The sequence below is a fragment of the Mustela lutreola genome, chromosome 7 (genome assembly GCF_030435805.1).
Source record: "Mustela lutreola isolate mMusLut2 chromosome 7, mMusLut2.pri, whole genome shotgun sequence".
In the NCBI taxonomy this organism is placed as follows: Eukaryota; Metazoa; Chordata; class Mammalia; order Carnivora; family Mustelidae; genus Mustela; species Mustela lutreola.
The window spans coordinates 91,577,576-91,596,892 of NC_081296.1; the positions used below are offsets into that span (position 1 = coordinate 91,577,576).

The 19,317-nt window shown below is 36.0% G+C and overlaps 1 protein-coding gene across 7 annotated transcripts in view; it reads right to left on the reverse strand.

Moving 5' to 3' along the window:
- RALGAPA1 (Ral GTPase activating protein catalytic subunit alpha 1) overlaps positions 1-19,317 on the reverse strand; it is a 247,497-nt gene that overhangs the window by 160,655 nt on the left and 67,525 nt on the right. For all 7 annotated transcript variants that reach the window (XM_059181915.1, XM_059181914.1, XM_059181918.1 and 4 more), the window contains 3 exons: positions 10,500-10,637; positions 4,858-5,006; positions 1,928-2,057 (listed from right to left, as the gene is read on the reverse strand). In XM_059181915.1, coding sequence (XP_059037898.1) covers positions 1,928-2,057; positions 4,858-5,006; positions 10,500-10,637 — 417 coding nt within the window. The remainder of the gene's footprint in view (positions 1-1,927; positions 2,058-4,857; positions 5,007-10,499; positions 10,638-19,317) is intronic.

Here is a 19,317-nt window from a genome sequence, read left to right on the forward strand (position 1 = left end):
TTACTATAAATTTCAACAACTGCCAACACCCAACATTCTAGAAATTAGGACAAGTTATCAAAACTGAAAAGAATTATCTCTAAAGTTGTAACTATCCTTCATGCTGTATTACATTAATGTTAAATAAATGCTGCTTAAAAAGTCTCCACACTATAAAAATTTTGAAACTACTGGGTTGAATTATTTACTAATGCTTATTGAGCTAAACTGACCAAAGGCTTTCTCAAACTAAGGATGAAACTCTGTATATAATATGAACATTCTAAAAACAAGTTACTGGAGATACATTAATGAAATGTTTCTGAAAAATTATACATAAAGAATAAAATTAAATTTCATTTTGAAGATACCAGAAGAATTAAAGGCACTTTGTAAAATATCCAATCATACAATAAAAAACGTATTCATTGAAGGGCAGAAATTACATCACCCCTGAGATTTTAGGGACTTCTACTGAACATATAACCTCCTATTGAAGTTTTTCAAAAGCTTAACTCTAATTTTTACTAAGGAATTCACATAAAATTTATACAGTAAATGCCAGATGAAAATGAGCAGAGTTTACAGCACGAATAGCAGTAACTAGTGGCTTTCCATTCTATCTTACATTATCTATATTTACAGTACAAAAAAGTTATTCCATATAGCAAGCTAAAATTTTGCTTTCCTATAGTTCCAACATCAGGTTAGTTCTAACAATTGGGAAATCTTTTTAAAAAGGGCTAATGAGGGGCGCCTGGGTGGCTCAGTGGGTTAAGCCACTGCCTTCAGCTTGGGTCGTGATCTCAGGGTCCTGGGATCGAGCCCCGCATCGGGCTCTCTGCTCAGCAGGGAACCTGCTTCCCTCTCTCTGCCTGCCTCTCTGTCTACTTGTGATTTCTCTCTGTCAAATAAATAAATAAAATCTTTTAAAAAAAAAAAAAAAAAAGGGCTAATGAGGGTGCCTGGGTGGCTCAGTGGCTTAAGCCACTGCCCTCGGCTCAGGTCATGATCCCAGGGTCCTGGGATCGAGTCCCACATCGGGCTCTCTGCTCAGCAGGGAGCCTGCTTCCCCCCTTTCTCTCTCTGCCTGCTTGTGATCTCTCTGTCAAATAAATAAATAAAATCTTTAAAAAAAAAAGGGCTAATGAAGTTAAGAGGAGTTTAGATAATAAATGCAACTGGTTTCAAAAGACTATTCACTACTAAGTATAAAACCTTAGGCAAACAAAAATATTTTTTAAAAAATAATTTGAATAACTATACTTATGGCCAAGAATTAGATCTGAGTAGGTTTTTATCTTTGATATTAAGAACCATTTTATCAATGTATTTGTATTTAATGTGTCATCTTAAGAACATATTATTTTGGTATTTCCAAAGAATCCATAATACATTTAAAGTCAATACTCTATCCTCAGGTTGGAAAACACAATATGTAATTTATAAATATTCAAACTACCACTGACACTTAAAATACAGAAGTGACTAAAGTCTTACAGAACAGCATGATAAGAAAGAATCTTGATCATTAACTACTTTTCCATTACTACAGAAACACTTAGAGTTTTATTTTTCTAACAAGCCAGAGACTTAGAAACTCAAAAAGCAAACAATCAGGCCATTACTCATGAAGCTCCCTGGCAGCTTTTTGCAATCATGTAAGTATGCCACACAACAGAAAAAGTTAAATATCATCAGCCTATTTCAATGTTCTTTTCACAGACGTGGTACTTCCTCCACTCTTATACTAGGTTGTGAGTTTCTATGTACGGCAAATAGCCTATTTAGATAAGCAACTTTTAATTTAGTTCTACAAAAGATCCTTTAATATGAAATGATCTTTGATTTAAAGCTTTTTTTCCCCAAGTAACAAATTCAGGGCTCAATGAATCTTATAAAAATACATATCTATTCATCCATTTATCTATTTATTTATTTTTATTGCCTGGAAAAGTGGTCCTGCAAGTCGACCTGCCAAGGTCATATTTTTTTTCCCCTGGAACTGTAGAAAAGCTTGTGATGGCATCTTCAGTACAGATTCCGTGACTCTGAGCAATACAAGCAGCATCTGTTCCCTTAAAGTAAAAAAATTAATTAATGTTTCCTTCTCACATATGTTTGTTCTTGGTTAATGAATAACTTTAAAATTATTTGTTATAAAATGTACTATCTTTCGGTAAGTCAAATACCAAATATCTTTCAAATTTTTAGAATTCTTTAAATATTAAATTTTAAAATTCCATTTTATAAACTATACCAGCCATTTTAAAACCACTTTTCAGTAACAAAATCCTCTCATCAATTAAAAATGTATGCAAAACCTGATGAATTGGGAGGTGAGAATGTGGAGGCTGCTCCCATCCCCCAAACTCCCAAAATCAAGTAATAACCTTAGGAAGCTGTCTATCTATACAATATAGTTCTACCTTGATGCCTATACAACTAATATTCTTTATAAAATGGAAAACAAGCACATATCCAGAAGTGTACCAGGTACAATTTCAAAAACTACAAGATTTTAAGATTAATAGATCACAGTGATCCTGGCGGGTAATCAAAGACCATCACTCTTTTGCATCTTTCCATCCATTTAAGTTTGGCCATTTCTAAACCCTTTATACTTTATACCTGTATACTCCACATCAAGACAATCATATGATTTCTACCTTGTCTCTTTCTCCTAGTGTCTTATTATTAAGACCACAAAACTACCTTATTTGCACTTGAAAATTTGGAAACTGATTAAGCCACATGTGAAAAAGGGTATTCTGGTATGGGTGCACAGCCAGGCTACCAGCCCAAGTCCCTATCACAGCCTCCTCTCGGATTTGCCTGTGGGCCCATTCCAAAGCACAGCAACATGTGGGACGTGGGACAATCCCTGTGAGAAATGTGGCAGAGGTAGCAAAAGTTCACAGACCTAGAAGTCATCATTTTTCTGGGAAGGGAGGGTAGAATTAAATAGAAAAGTATCAATTAATGAAAAATATTCTGAATTTAACAAAAAAATACATGCATTTATTCATAAGATAAAAATCAAAGTTGCTGCATTTGTAATCTACGCCTCTGGTTTGGCTGTACGAAATGATGAACTTTTTGAAATCAACTAAATATGCAATAAAGTATAGCTTTTCCAAATAAATCTTATCTGATTTGTGGTCAAATCAAAATTCATTCATATATAAACTTACACTGTGAAATGATAGCAATGATTTGAATTAACAAAATCTTATAAATTCAATATAAATATGTGAGTAATCTCTCATAATGCTATGACTTCAAGGAACTTATAAAAAAAAAATTTTAATACTAAAGTGTTCCATATAGCAGGCCTCTCACTTTAACCTGGCTCAACAGCACTAATGCAAAGTATATTTAAAAAAAAAAAAAAGAAGAAGAAGGGGGTGGGCGGAGACTAACAAAAGGATGGTCCAAAGTAGTATGGTTCCTTGGTAATAATAACCTAGGCTCTGCAGTCTGAAGGACCAGTTCAAATCTCAGCTGTGCAAACAAAGATAAATGAACCAACCTCTTTGTACCTAAGAATCACCACGTAAAATAGAGATATTACCTACCTGAGGGGTGCTAAAAAAGGATCAAGAAAGAAAATGCATGTATAGAAAATGCTTAAAAATATACCTGGCATAGAAAAGTATTACAAGTAAGTTAATAACAAACTATATCCTGATATAACTCTATCAATACTGCTAATAAAGATTTTTTCCAAAATAAAGCCATTTTTCCATATGTAGCAAACATGTATGAGGCATACACTTTCACTAAGTACTTCCACTTTTCAAGAATAAGTCAAAGGAGAAAAATTATGTATGTATAAGGATGATCACTCTCTTCTCTCTACCCCAAAACAAAATGAAATAACTAAATATCCATCAAAAGAGGACTGGTTAAGAAAATTATAACACATACAAATGGCATAATAATACTAAGTGACTATATATATAGTTTGGTGAACCAGATGTTCATCAAAGGGCAAACAATGATTACCTCCAGAGAATGAGTTTTGGGGCAACTTTAACTTTCTTTTTAAAACTTTTTTTTGTTTTATTTTTATAATGAACATGTATCATTTTAAAAACTGAAGAACTGCTCTTTTCCCCAAAAGGCCTATTTTTCCATTCATTAAATATTCATAGAGCACAAACAGTATATAAAATACTATGGTAAGAAATGCAGGAAATATAAAAACAAAGACAACAGAGACATTTTTTAACGCCTTTCAATTCAGAGGTAAAGAGACATATATACAAGTAATTTAAGGATTTAGACAACTTTTAAAAAGAACTGTAACAGAGATACAAATATGCAATGAAAGGAAGTGGAAGAAAAAATTAAGTAAGGATATGTGAAAAAAGGAAGGTGGAATCTAAAGATAGTTATTGTGACAACACAAGAAGATGGCAAGCATCAGAAAAGTTCAGAATGTGCAAGAAAGAGCAATTTGGTAAAGACAGGAGCCAGATCCCATTCTGCAGGGTGCAGTTTAGGCTTGAGAGAAAGCCAGAAAAGTGTCAGGGACCTCACTGTACATGGCCTTACATGACAGGTTGAGCAATCAGGCATTCACCCACTTAATCATTTACTTATTCTTTTGTTCACACATGCACAAATTCATTTATTCACCCATGTATTCATTTCTGAGGGGGGGCATTAGAAAAACAATCCAAGAAGGCTGAACAAAGGTGTCTGAGATAAAATGGAAACTATTGTCATCATAAAAATTATATAAAATATTTACTCGCTAATAGGAGCCTCTACAATATTGTGACAGGACCTGTTCATAGACATTATTCCTCTAAAAATTACTATAATTATATATATACAATTTAAAAAACATAAAGGATAAATATTTTTTACCAAGTCTTTTTGTCCATTGATACTTGTACAACCATGAACCGGTAAATGTTAAGAATGCGTTTACACATATCTGTATGCTCATCCAGAAGGTTTTTAATTTCATTTGCAGGTTCAAGAAGAAATATGTTTGATGAGTTTATAATAAACACCTAAAACAAAAGACATCATTAGCTATTCATTATAAAATTAGAAACTTATTTAAAAAACAAATTCAGGGCACCTGGGTGGCTCAGTAGATTAAGCCCACTCAGTGGACAGCCTGCTTCACCCTCTCTCTCTGCCTTCCTCTCTGCCTACTTGTGGTTTCTCTGTGTCAAATAAATAAATAAAATCTTTAAAAATAATAATAATAATAAATAATTTAAGAAAAACAAATTCGGGGACGCCTGGGTGGCTCAGCGGGTTAAAGCCTCTGCCTCCATGGCTCAGATCATGATCCCAGAGTCCTGGGATCCAGCCCAGTATCCGGCTCTCTGCTCACTGGGGAGCATGTTTCCTCCTCTCTCTCTGCCTGCCTTTCCGCCTACTTGTGATATCTCTCTGTCAAATAAATAAATAAAATCTTTAAAAACAAAAATTCAGATGCTTATCACTAGGTGATCTATAATGAACTAAAAAGTATAAGGCTACATGTTAATTCTGACCCTGTTTCTACCACTAGCTTGACATGTGAGATTTAAACCCATTAAACCATTTTGTTTTTATGTTTATCTAGACAAATCTAAAATCACTACTAGGCACCCAAGTAAAAGAAACCAAGTAAAAAAACTGTTTTTTAAAACTGAGAGTTTTAAGATAACTCTACTGCTGTCATAAAATGAAACAAACAAAAAATAGTTTAGGATAGGGGCGCCTGGGTGGTTCAGTGGGTTAAAGCCTCTGCCTTCGGCTCAGGTCATGATAGCAGGATCCTGGGATCAAGAAGTCCCACGGCGGGCTCTCTGCTCCGCAGGGAGCCTGCTTCCTCCTCTCTCTCTCTCTGCCTGCCTTTCTCCCTACTTGTGATTTCTCTCTTTCTGTCAAATAAATAAAATCTTTAAAAAAAAAAAAGTTTAGGATAAAAGAAGATACTAAATTAAGATGAATTTTCAGAATAAAGTGTTCAATATCATCTACTACTCTTTTCACGTTTATAGACTATTTGTGTTTATGTGCTTTAGTAATAACAACCTGCATGAACAGATCACATATCACAGTACTACTACTGAGGTGCCATTAATATGCATCTTATATTACAGAAAAATTAAAAAGAACTATGATAATCAAATCATTAATTATATTTTGTTATTGAAGACAAAGCAATTATAATGGTGACAGGTGTGTGCAAAGACTCTCGAGGATACTTTGGAGGTATAGAACATTTCATCTATTGTAAAGCTAGGACATTTACATCTTCTATACCCATAATCCTGATTTAAATCCCTCGATGAACTACATAATAAAACATATCTGTGAAATCATGAGAAAAAATAATATTTTTTTTTTAAAGATTTTATTTATTTGACAGAGATCACAAGTAGGCAGAGAGGCAGGCAGAGAGAGATGGGCGGAGAAGCAGGCTCTCTGCTGAGAGAGAACAGAGAGCCCAAGGCAGGACTCCATCCCAGGACCCTGAGATCATGAGTTGAGCCGAAAGCAGAGGCTTAACCCACTGAGCCACCCAAGCACCCGAGAAAAAAGAATATTAAGCTAACTTGAGAATAGTGAAAAGAGAGAACTCTGTAAGTCTAGCAACACTGACCAAAAAAAGCAAGAGGCATAAATAAATAAATAAATTGTTAGGGGAAAAAAAATAAGGATATAACTAAGAGCAATTTGGGAGAAAAGCATTCTGACAAAAGAAAAAGTAAGTTTAAAGGACCTGAGATGAAAACCTCCCTACAATGTTTAAGGAACAGTAAGGAGTAGAGAGTGAAGTGAAGAAGTAGGGAAGCAGTTGGGAAATGATGTTGAGAAACAGAACCAGAGCATGTGGTGCAGAGCTTTACACACTGTCAGTGGTAAAAGAACATGTTCCCCCAACCCCAAATTTCACAGATCAATCCTATTATAAAATACAATAAAAATTAACTAATAAGAAAAAGGAAATGAAAACAGACGTACAAAAATAGAAACACAAACCATCAAAATCAGAAATATTAGATTACTTAGTTTCTAAACCCTTACTCTCAATTTTGCAATTAATCTTGTGGGCTGGCACTAGTTCGTGGACCACACCTTGAGGAGCAATCATGTGAAGCATTGTAGACCATCAGAAAGACTTCTGCTTTCATGCTTAGTGATAATGCAAAGCCAATGGAAGGTTTTGAGCAGAAAAATATGATCCAACTCACATTCTGTAGACTCTCTCTGGCAACTATGTTGAGACTATGCCAGTGATGGGTGGGCAAGAGCAGAGCAAGTATACTAATTAGGAGTTTGGATTACTGTAATAATCCAGATGAAAGATCATGGGGGCCTGGACCCAAGAGGTAATGTAAATGTTGAATAGTTAGATTCGGCGTACATTCTGAAGATGGCCAGGATGTGTTATCAAATTAGATGTAGGATATAAAAGAAGGTGGGGTGCGTGTGTGTGTGTCACCTGGGTGGCATAGTCAGTTGAGCGTCTGACTCTTGGTTATGGCTCACATCTGATTCAGGGTCTGATATTGAGCCCTGCATTGGGCTCTGCACTCAGCAAAGAGTTTGCGTGGGTTTCTCTCTGCTTCTCTCTCTCTGCCCTTCCCTCCAGTTTGCTCACTCTCTAAAACAAGTCAACAGATCTCTTTTCTTTTATTAAGATTTTATTTATTTATTTGACTGACAGAGATCACAAGTAGGCAGAGAGAGAGAGGAGGAAGCAGGCTCCCTGCTGAGCAGAGAACCCGATGCGGGGTTTAATCCCAGGACCCTGGGATCATGACCTGAGCCGAAGGCAGAGGCTTTAACCCACTGAGCCACCCAGGCACCCCAACAGATCTCTTTAATTAAGAATAAAAGAAAGTCAGGAAACAAGATGGCTTGAACAACTGGAAAACAGGAGCTATAAATGAACCAAGAAAAACTGCAGGAAGAGCACATTTGTTGAGCAAGAACAGAAGTCTTAGACACGTCAAGTTCGAGATGCCTATTAGATATCCAAGTGAAGATGCTAACTTGGCATTTGAATATTTGAGTTTAAGATTCAGGGGTGCCGGGGTGCCTGGGTGGCTCAGTGGGTTAAGCCGCTGCCTTCGGCTCAGGTCATGATCTCAGGGTCCTGGGATCGAGTCCCACATCGGGCTCTCTGCTCAGCAGGGGGCCTGCTTCCCTTCCTCTCTCTCTGCCTGCCTCTCTGCCTACTTGTGATCTCTGTCAAATAAATAAATAAAATCTAAAAAAAAAAAAAAAAAAAGATTCAGGGGTGCCTGGGTGGCTCAGTCAGTTAGGCATCTGACTTCGGCTCAGGTCATGATCTCCAGGCCCTCCCTACTGAGCAGGAAGTCTGCTTCTGATCCTCTGACCCTCCCCCTTACTTGTGACCTGTCTCTCTCAAATGAATAAATAAAATCTTAAAAAAAAAAAAAAAGACTCAGAGTTCAAACAAGAGGTCTCAGACTAGAAATAAAATTGTAGATGATAGAGTAAATACATGACATTTAAAGCCAGAGGAATGGATGAGATGAACCAGAGAATAAGTAGAAAGATCCAAGAACTGATTAGGGGCCCTTCAACAATGAAATGATCAGGGACATATGAAAAAATCAGTAAAAAATTCTGAGAAGTGGCCAGTGAGTTAGAAGAAAAACAAGAGGGATGCTATTCTGAAGAACAAGTGAAGAAGTGTTTGAATAGGGAAGGAATGGTCTATCTTATAAAATGTTCCTGACAAGTCCAGTAAGATTAGGATTGGAAAATGTACATTTGGGACACCTGGGTGGCTCCATCCGCTAAACATCTGACTCTTGATTTTGGCTTAGGTCATGATCTCAGGGTCATGAGATCAGGCCCCACATCACACCCCATGCTGAACATGGAGCCTGCTTAAGATTTTCTCCTTCCCCCTCTCGCACTCCTCCCTCCACTTGTGCATGTGCTCACTCTCTCTTTAAAAAAAAAAAAAAGTACATTTGATTTAACAAAGTGGAGGTCACATGTGGTCTTGACAAGAATAGTCTGCTTTAAAAAATGAATGACAGGGCGCCTGGGTGGCTCAGTGGATTAAAGCCTCTGCCTTCAGCTCAGGTCGTGATCCCAGGGTCCTCGGATAGAGCCCCAAATCGGGCTCTCTGCTCAGCACGGAGCCTGCTCCCTCCTCTCTCTCTGCAAGCCTCTCTGCCTACTTGTGAGCTCTGTCAAAAACATAAATAAAATCTTAAAATAAATAAATAATGAATGAATGAATGACTATAATGAACTCCTACAAATCAACAACAACAAAAAAGACAACCTAACAGAATATGGGAAAAAGCAGATGAATAGGCCCTTCATAAAAAGATGCTCAATCTCAGTACTGATGAAGAAAAAAGCAAATTAAAACAAGGAAAAAAATGAAGTAACATTTCACACATTTGGGGCAGCAAACATTAAAATGTGACTCTGTAACTAAAGGGGGAAGATATAAGGAAATAAGAACTCACAAACACTACTAAAGAAAATGTAAATTATTATAACCATGTTGGAAGACAATTTGGCATTAACAGTAAAGTAAGGATGATAATGTACAATTCCTCCAACCCAGTAACTCCACTTCTGAGTATATATCCTAAGGAAATTCTCCCACATGTGCAAAAGAAATACATACACAGGAATATTCAGTGTAGCACTATTTGGAATGGTGAGAAATTGGAAACAACTTAAAAAACACTGACAGAAAAATGAGTAAGTAAAATGTGAAATAATCATAAATTGCAATACCAGAAAGTAGCTAAAATGAATGAACTACAGCTATGAATCAACAACACAACTCAAATACATAGGGTTAATGCAAAAAGAAAGTATCAGATGACAGTACCCTATGACACAAATTATATAAATCTTAAAGTTGTCTAGAAAAACAATATGCAATCTTTATTGACATATATACATTAGAGAGGGAAAGTTAAGGAAAAAACAAAATGAATGTTTTATCAAGAAAATTGACAAATGTAGGTATTGAGTATATTAAAAAATTATACTGTACAATGGAATACCGAGCCATATATTTGAAATATTTAATAATTATTTTATTTTAAAAGATTTTATTTATTTATTTGACACAGAGAGAGAGATCGCAAGGAGGCAGAGAGGCAGGCAGAGAGACAGTGAAGCAGGCATCCCCCTGAGCAGAGAGCCTGATGTGGGGCTCGATCCCAGGACTCTGAGATCATAATCTGAGCTGAAGGCAGAGAGGCTTAACCCACTGAGCCACCCAAATGCCCCCTATTAAATAATTATTTTATTGTAGGGGCACCTGATTGGCTCGGTCATTAAGCATCTGTCTTCACCTCAGGTCATGGTCCCAGGGTCCTGGGATTAAACCATGCATCAGGGGCTCCCTACTCAGTGGGGAGCCTGCCTCTCCCACTGCCCCTGCTTGTGTTCCCTCTCTCGCTGTCCTATTCTCTGCCAAATAAGTAAATAAAATCTTTTTTAAAAAGTATTTTTTTGAATTTTTTTGTTAGTAACCAAAAGTGAATCACCTGCAAAACTGCCTGGGTACCAGCTCGTATGTTCTGTTCTGTGACTTCTTCAGAAGCATTATGAAGAACATCTTGGTAGGTGCCATTTTTTGCCCAAGTGGAATTTCGAACATGATCAGCAATATCGGTCCCATTTTCCTAAAAAAAAAAAAAAAATCAAGTTTTCATATTTCATTAAGAATGCTGCAACAGGGGTGCCTGGGTGGGTCAGTGGGTTGAGGCCTCTGCCTTCAGCTCAAGTCATGAACCCACGGTCCTGGGATCCAGCTCCGCATCGGACTCTCTGCTCAGCAGGGAGCCTGCTTCCTCCACTCTCTCTCTCTCTCTCTCTCTCTCTGCCTGCCTCTCTGCCTACTTGTGATCTCTGTCTGTCAAATAAATTAAAAAAACTTAAAAAAAAAAAAAAAAAGGATGCTGCAACAAAACAGTAACCTGAAGTAAACTGGAAATTATTGGGAAATTATAAGCATCTTCTCAGAAGATGTTTCATTTGGTTAGAAAAGCAACATATGTTCACTGTAGAAAATGTTCTTCTCATTAACAAAAATATAAATAATATTTTAAAAATCTGTAAGGGTCAGACTGAAATTTTATCACTTTAGATACAGAGCCATTTTTCTATGTAGCTAATGTATAAACTTCCCTTCTGCAACTTACACACTTAAAAATGGGATTACATTACTTAAAATTCTGTAAAACATGAATTTTGTTCTAAAGTAAATGCCAGAAACCAAAAAACTTCAATAAAACAATAGAAAATAGTGTCTATTTATTTTACTTTAGAGTATTAAAATTCTTATTACTCAGATAAGAATATTAGGTACTTCAATTCACCAAGATTGCATCTTATTGCTTGAATTTTAACTGTCAAAAGTCTTGCAGACTAAGGAGTTCCCTCAGGTGAAAAGTCAGAAATACAGACATCTCACTCAGAGTTGTTCCCTTTTTTTATGTTTCCTTCTAGTTTCTTCCCGGTTTTGGTCACTCACTAATATTTTCAAATAGTTCATTGGTTTTTTTCTTTTGTCTAGAGCTTATAACTGCAATATGTAGGGATGCCTGAGTGGCTCAGATGGTTAGGCATCTGCCTTTGGCTCAGGTCATGATCCCAGAATCCTGGGATTGAGCCCCAAATCAGGCTCTCTGCTCGGCAGGAAATCTGCTTCTACCTCTCTTTCTCCCCACTGTTCCCCCTGCTTATGCTCTCTCACTCTCTGTCAAATAAATAAATAAAGGCTTTAAAAAAATAATAATAATAACTGCAGGGATGCCTGGGTGGCTCAGTGGGTTAAAGCCTCTGCCTTCAGCTCAGGTCATGATCCCAGGGTCCTGCGATCGAGCCCCGCATTGGGCTCTCTGCTCAGCAGGGAGCCTGCTTCCCTCTCTCTCTGCCTGCCTCTCTGCCTACTTCTGATCACTGTCTGTCAAATAAATAAATAAAATCTTTAAAAAAAAAACCTGCAATATGCAGGAGGTTTAGTATAATAGGAACTACTCTGCTATTACCAAAGTACTGAAATCAGCTCCATCTCTGTAGCCAATACAGCATGACATAGTATATTGTACTTTCCTCTTAAGCCTCATACTCCTATGATCAGATTTCTTCTGAACATTTCTTCCAGAATGACCCAAAAACAGCTCCAACTCGAAATATTTAAAAGTTAAGTTTATTAACCATGTCCTCTCCATTCTTACCAACCCCTCTGGCCACACAGTCACCACCACCAAGCCTGCATTTTTAAAAACTCTATTCATGTGTGAATGGCAACTACACCTTATTGCAAGAGAAACAAACTTGAGATGCCTCCAATTCCTCATTTCTCTCACCCAATTAATCATCAAGACATACTGATTTTACCACCAAAGAAGCTCTTTCTGTCTTCTTCCTTGTATTTCTACTATAATTCCACTGTCCTGGTATATTACCTCCTCCATAAAGCCTTCCCTAAGCCTAAGCAGAGTTAGGGATTCCATCTTTCACCTAAGAGCATAGCAGTATTCTTTTCTAAGACTTACTTTGCTTGTTTGTCTCCTTGCTAAATTTTAAGTTGTGTGAAGGTAAAAAAGATGTCTTTTCATGTTTCTATTTCCAACACTGGTTCTCCATGTGGACATTACCTATGTTTTACGGGGCACACTGAGTGTTCTGTTGTCACAAAAATTGAGAATACCACAGAGATTTAAAGGTATGAGCCAGTGAATGCTAAACATACTGCAAGATGCATGACAGTCTGTCTGCACACACACAAACTGTCTTGTATTGCATGTCTTTCAAATGTCCCATAGACACTAAGTGAATAAAAAGCCACTATCTGAATCTATAACTTAATTTCATTTTTATTAAAACCAAATTCTAAATCATTTACATTTTAATGATTATAATGATGACATTATATTTTAAACTCATCAGAATAGAAATCAGTGAATGATTATATCTTTTTTTGTTTTTCATGCCATTAGTAAGAGCTGTTGGCATTCTGAAAAACCCGTATTTCTAATAATAAAACTACTTGCAGTATTTGAGTAATGAATATGTTTTACCTATAAAACACACCTACATCACCAGGCTTCTTCCTTCTTTCCTTTTTCCCTTCTTTCCACTGTTTATTTGTTTATTTGTTGAATTTACTTATTAGGTATGTAAATGTATTATTTTTGTATGTGTCATTTTTATTTAAGAATAGTAAATGACACAGGGTAAGCTCAGTATTAAGCTATAAATTTATGACAAAAACTGAGGGAAAAGAAATTATTTAAATTGATAGGTTTATTTTCTACATTGATGCAAAAATTGAATGTTTTAATTGATGAATAAAAAATAGAACTATAATTATTTCCTAATTTACATGGTAAATCTAAAGTTTTAAATTTTTAAATTTAAACTACTTCAATTATATTTCTCAGTTACATTTAGTTATATTTCTTAGTTACTTTTTTCTCTTTTTAGAAATAGGGAAGGAGTCTATATAACTATATATATCTATATAGAGACCTATATAGATACATATCTATAGCTATATATTACACACATGCATATATATTGATTCACTGAATCCCTGAAGAATTTGGCCTATTCATTCATATATAAATATCCTGTTAATCAACTGATGAGATTAAATTAACCACCAAAGTTAAAAAAAAAAAAGTTACCAAATCATTTCTATCCAGATTTAGTCTTTTTGTTTGTGTCCATGTCACATGCCCCAATTTTTTGGTTAGAATCTGGCCTATGAGGAGGATTAAAAAATTGAAGAACAAGAATTGATTTACTGGGGTGCCTGGGTGGCTAAGTGGGTTAAAGCCTCTGCCTTCGGCTCAGGTCATGATTGGGATTGAGCCCCACATTGGGCTCTCTGCTCAGCAGGTAGCCTGCTTCCTCCTTTCTCTGCCTGCCTCTCTGCCTACTTGTGATCTGTCAACTAAGTAAATAAAATCTTAAAAAAAAAAAAAAGAATTGATTTACACTTAAAGAATAAATGATACCAGGTACTAAAATTTCACTTCCACTCTGTCTTTCCTCATCTTTTCTCCTCTATGAGTAAACTCCAGCCTTTCTTATCACAGACCAGTTTATTCTACAGTTAAGGATGTTTTCTATGCTGTAATGAGCACTAATACAAAACCTTACAAGAAAGAATTCAGAATATTCTGGTTTAACTACCCAACTCCTAGAATAAGACAGGTAAGGGGAAATTGTAGTTCGGTAATCATCCTTAAGAAATATGTACTACAACATTCATTTTTACCTAGTACCATAATTTTATATTTTATACCTTTTTATTGAAGTATAATTGATATACAATATTTATGTAAGTTTCAGGTATACAACATAGTGATTCAACATTTATATACATTTCAAACTCATCACCACAATTTAAGTGCAATTGCCATCTGTTACCTTACAAAGTTATTAAAATACTATTAACTATATTTTCTATGCTATTCTTTGTAACTCTGTAACTTCTTTATAACTTGAAGTTTCTATCTCTTAATCCCCTTCACCTAAATAGGTGCTTATCTCACCCACCCCACCGGCAACCACCAGCAGGTTCTCTGTATTTATGAGTCTGTTCCCATTTTCTTTTTTCATTTATTTTTTTATAAACTACATACAAGGGAAATCATATGGTATTTCTCTTTCCCTGACTTATTTCACTCAGCGTAATACCCTCTAGGTCCACCCATGTTGCCACAAATGGTAAGATTCATTCTTTCTTAGGGCTAAGTAATGTTCAAGTTTGTGTGTGTATGTAGAGAGAGAGAGAGAGAGCACATTTTCTTTATCCTTTCATCTACTGATGGGACACTTAGTTGTTTCCGTATCTTGGCTACTATAAAGATGCAATGAACACAGGAGTGCAGATATCTTTTCGAATTAGTGTTTTCATTCAACTAAATACTCAGAAGTGGAATTGCTGATCATATGGTATTTTCATTTGTAATTTTTTGAGTAATCTCCAACTGTTTTCCATAGTGTACCAATTTCCATTCCCACCAACAGGAACAAGAGTTCGTTTCTCCACATCCTAAAAAACACTCATTTTTTTGTTTTGTTTTGTTTTCTGACTACCATTCTGATGGGGGGTGAGATGGTATCTCACTGTAGTTTTGATTTGCACTTCCCTGATGATTAGTGATGTTGAGCATCTTTTCATGTGTCTGTTGGCCCTGTATGCTTCTTTTAAAAATGTCCATTCAGATTCTCCATTCATTTTTTAATCAGATTGTTTTATTGGTGTAGAATTGTAGGAGCTCTTTATGTATTTTGGATATAAAGCCCTTATACATCCCCCCATTCAGTAGGTTGCATTTTTATTTTGCTGATGATTTCCTTTGCTATGCAAAAGCTTTTCAGTTTGATGTAGTCCCAACTGCTTATTTTTGTTTTTGTTGCCCTTGTGTGAGGAGGCAGATCAAAAAAATATTATTAAGACACATGTCAAAGAGCATAAATCTATGTTTTCTTTCAGGAGTTTTATGATTTCAGGTCTTACACTTAGGTCTTTAATCCATTTTGAGTTTATTTTTGTGTATGGTGTAAGAAAGTGGTCCAGTTTCATTCTTTTACATGTAGCTTACAGTTTTCCCACACCACTGAAATCCCACACCAGATGAAACAGTCTTTACTCCATTGTATGTTTTGCCACCGGTGTCATAGATTAATTGACCAAGTAAGTGTGAGTTTATTTCTGGGCTCTCTGTCCTGTTTCATTGATCTATGTGTCTCTTTTTGTGCCATTACCATACTGTTTTGATTACTACAACTTTGTAGTATAGTTTGAAATCCAGAAGTGTATAGTATAGGTTGAAATACCTCTAGCTTTATTCTTTTTTTCCTCAAGACTGCTTTGACTATTCAGAGTATTTTGTAGTTCCATAAAAATTTTAGTGTTATTGGCTCTGTGAAAATTGCTACTGGTATTCTGCTAGAAATTGCAGTGAAATCAGTAGATTGCTTTGGAAAGTATGAACATTTTAACAATGTTAATTCTTCCAATCCATGAGCATGGTATATCTTTCCATTGTGTCTTCTTCCATTTCTTTCATCATTGTCTTACAGTTTTCAGTGAACAGGTCTTTCACTTTATTGGTAAAATTTACTCCTAGGTATTTTACTCTTTTTGATGCAACTGTAAATGGAATTGTTTTCTTAATTTCTCTTTCTGCTATTTCTGTTATTTTGTTATTAATATAGAAATGCAACAGATTTCAGTATATTGAGTTTGTATCCTATGATTTTACTGAATTTATTAGTTTGAACAGTTTTTTGATGGAATCTTTAATGTTATCTATGTATAGTACTATGTTATTTGTAAACAGTGAGAGTCTCACTTCTTAATAATTTGGATGCCTTTTATTTCTTTTCTTGTCTGATTGCTGTGGCTAGGACTTCCAAAACTTCCAAAAGTGGTAAGAGTAAACATCCTCGCCTTATTCCTGATCTTAGAGGAATTGCTCTATTTTTTCACCACTGAGTATGATGTCAGCCATGGGTTTTTCATATATTGTCTTTATTAAGGTATATTCCCTCTAAACCCACTTTGTTAAGTTTTTATCATAAATGGATGCTGAATTTTGTCAAGTACTTTTTCTGCATCTATTGAAATGATCATATGGGTTTTACCCTTCCTTGTTAATACGGTGCATCACTGATTGATTTGCAAATACTGAACCATCCTTGCATCCCTTGAATAAATCCCACTTAAACATAATGAATGATTCTTTTAATGTATTTCTGAATGCAGTCTGCTATTTTGTTGAGGATTTTTGCATCTATGTTCACCAAGGGTACTGGTCTATAGTTTCTATAGTTTTCTTTGGTTTTGCTATCAGGGTAATGTTAGCCTCACAGAATATATTTGGAAGATTTCATTACCCTTGGATCTTTTGGAATAGTCTGAGAAAAACAAGCATCAACTCTTCCTTAAATGCCTGATGGAATATTTTAAAATTTTTTATTTTTTTAATTACCTTTCAGTGTATTAGAATTCATTGTTTATGCACCACACCCAGTGCACCATGCAATACGTGCCCTCCACAATAGCCACCATAAGGCTGGCCCAACTCCCCATCCCCCGCCCCCTCAAAACCCCCAGATTGTTTTTCAGAGTCCACAATCTCTCATGGTTCATCTCCCACTCCAATTTCCCTCAACTCCCTTCTCCTCTCCATCTCCCCAAGTCCTCTGTGTTATTTCTTACGCTCCACAAATAAGTGAAACTATATGATTACTGACTCTCTCTGCTTGACTTATTTCACTCAGCATAATCTCCCCCAGTCCTGTCCATGTTGATACAAAAGTTGGGTATTCATCCTTCCTGATGGTGGTATAATATTCCATAGTGTATTTGGACCAAATCTTCCTTATCCATTCATCCGCTGAAGGGCATCTTGGTTCTTTCCACAGTTTGACGACCGTGGCCATTGCTGCTATGAACACTGGAGTACAGATGTCCCTTCTTTTCAGTACATCTGTATCTTTGGGGTAAATACCCAGTAATGCTATTGCAGGGTCACAGGGAAGCTCTATTTTTAATTTCTTGAGGAATTGCCACATTGTTCTCCAAAGTGGCTGCGCCAACTTGTATTCCCACCAACAGTGTAAGAGGGTTCCCCCTTCTCACATCCTCTCCAATACACGTTGTTTCCTGTCTTGTTAATTTCTGCCATTCTAACCGGTGTAAGGTGGTATCTCAATGTGGTTTTAATCTGAATCTCCCTGATGGCTAGTGATGATGAGCATGTTTTCATGTGTCTGATAGCCATTTTTATGTCTTCATTGGAGAAGTGTCTGTTCATGTCTTCTGCCCATTTTTTGACATAATTATCTGTTTTGTATGTGTTGAGTTTGAGAAGTTCTTTTTAGATCCTGGATATCAGCCTTTTGTCTGTACTGTCATTTGCAAATATCTTCTCCCATTCTGTGGGTTGCCTCTTTTTTTTTGTTGACTATTTCCTTTGCTGTGCAGAAGCTTTTGATCTTGATGAAGTACCAAAAGTTCATTTTCACTTTTGTTTCCTTTGCCTTTGGAGACATATCTTGAAAGAAGCTGCTGTGGCTGATATCAATGCCTGATAGAATTTGACTGTGAATCCATTTAGTCCTGGACTCTTGCTTGTTAGGAGTTTCTTGATTATCAAAATCAATTTCGTTACCAGCAATGTTCAGATTTTCTCTGTCTTCCTGATTCAGTTTTGAAACACTGTGTTCCTACGAATTTATACTTTTTCTAGGCTGTCCCATTTGTTGGTGTGTAATTTTTGTAATAGTGTCTTATAAATAAGCCTTTGTATTCCTATTGAACCAGCTGCTACTTCTCATTCTTCATTTCTTATTTATTTGGGTCCTCTCTCTTTTTCTCAATGCATCTGGCTAACGTTCTATCAATTTTGTCCATCTTTTCAAAGAACCAGCTCTTAGTTTCATCTATCTTTTCTAGCGTACTTTTAGTCTGTTTCATTTATTTTTCCTCTGATCTTTATGACTTTCTTCTACTAACTTTGGGCTTTGTTATTCTTTTTCTAGTTCTTTTAGGCATAAGGTTAGATTGTATATTTGAGATCTTCCTTGATTATTCGGGTATGCCTATATTTACATAAACTTCTATCTTAGAACTGTTTTTGCTATGTTCCAAAGATTTTGGAATATTGTCTTTTTACTTATCCCAAGGTATTTCTTTTTTTCCTCAAGGTATTTTTTTTTCCTTCATTGACCCACTGCTTATTGGGTAGCATGTTGCTTACTCTCTCTGTCTTTGTTTTTTCCTTCTAATTTATTTCTAGTTTTCTAATATTGTGCTTAGAAAAGATGCTTGATATGATTTCAATCTTCTTAAATTTACTGAGACTTGTTTTGTGGCCTAATATGTGACCTATCTTGTAGAATGTTCCATGTACATTAAAAAAAAAAGTGTATTTTGCTGTTTTTTTGTTTTTGTTTTTTTTAAAAGATTTTATTTATTTATTTGACAGAGAGAGATCACAAGTAGGCAGAGAGGCAGGCAGAGAGAGAGAGGAGGAAGCAGGCTCCCTGCTGAGCAGAGTGCCCGATGCGGGATTCGATCCCAGGACCCTGAGATCATGACCTGAGCCAAAGGCAGCGGCTTAACCCACTGAGCCACCCAGGCGCCCCTATTTTGCTGTTTTTAGATGGAATGTTCTGTACATATTTACTTCAGTCCATCTGATCTAATGCCTCATTCAAAGTCACTATTTCTTTATTAATTTTCTATCTGGACAATCTATCCATTGATGTAAGTGGGGTGTTAAAGTTCCCTACTATTACTGTATAACTGTCAATTTCTCCCTTTAATATCTG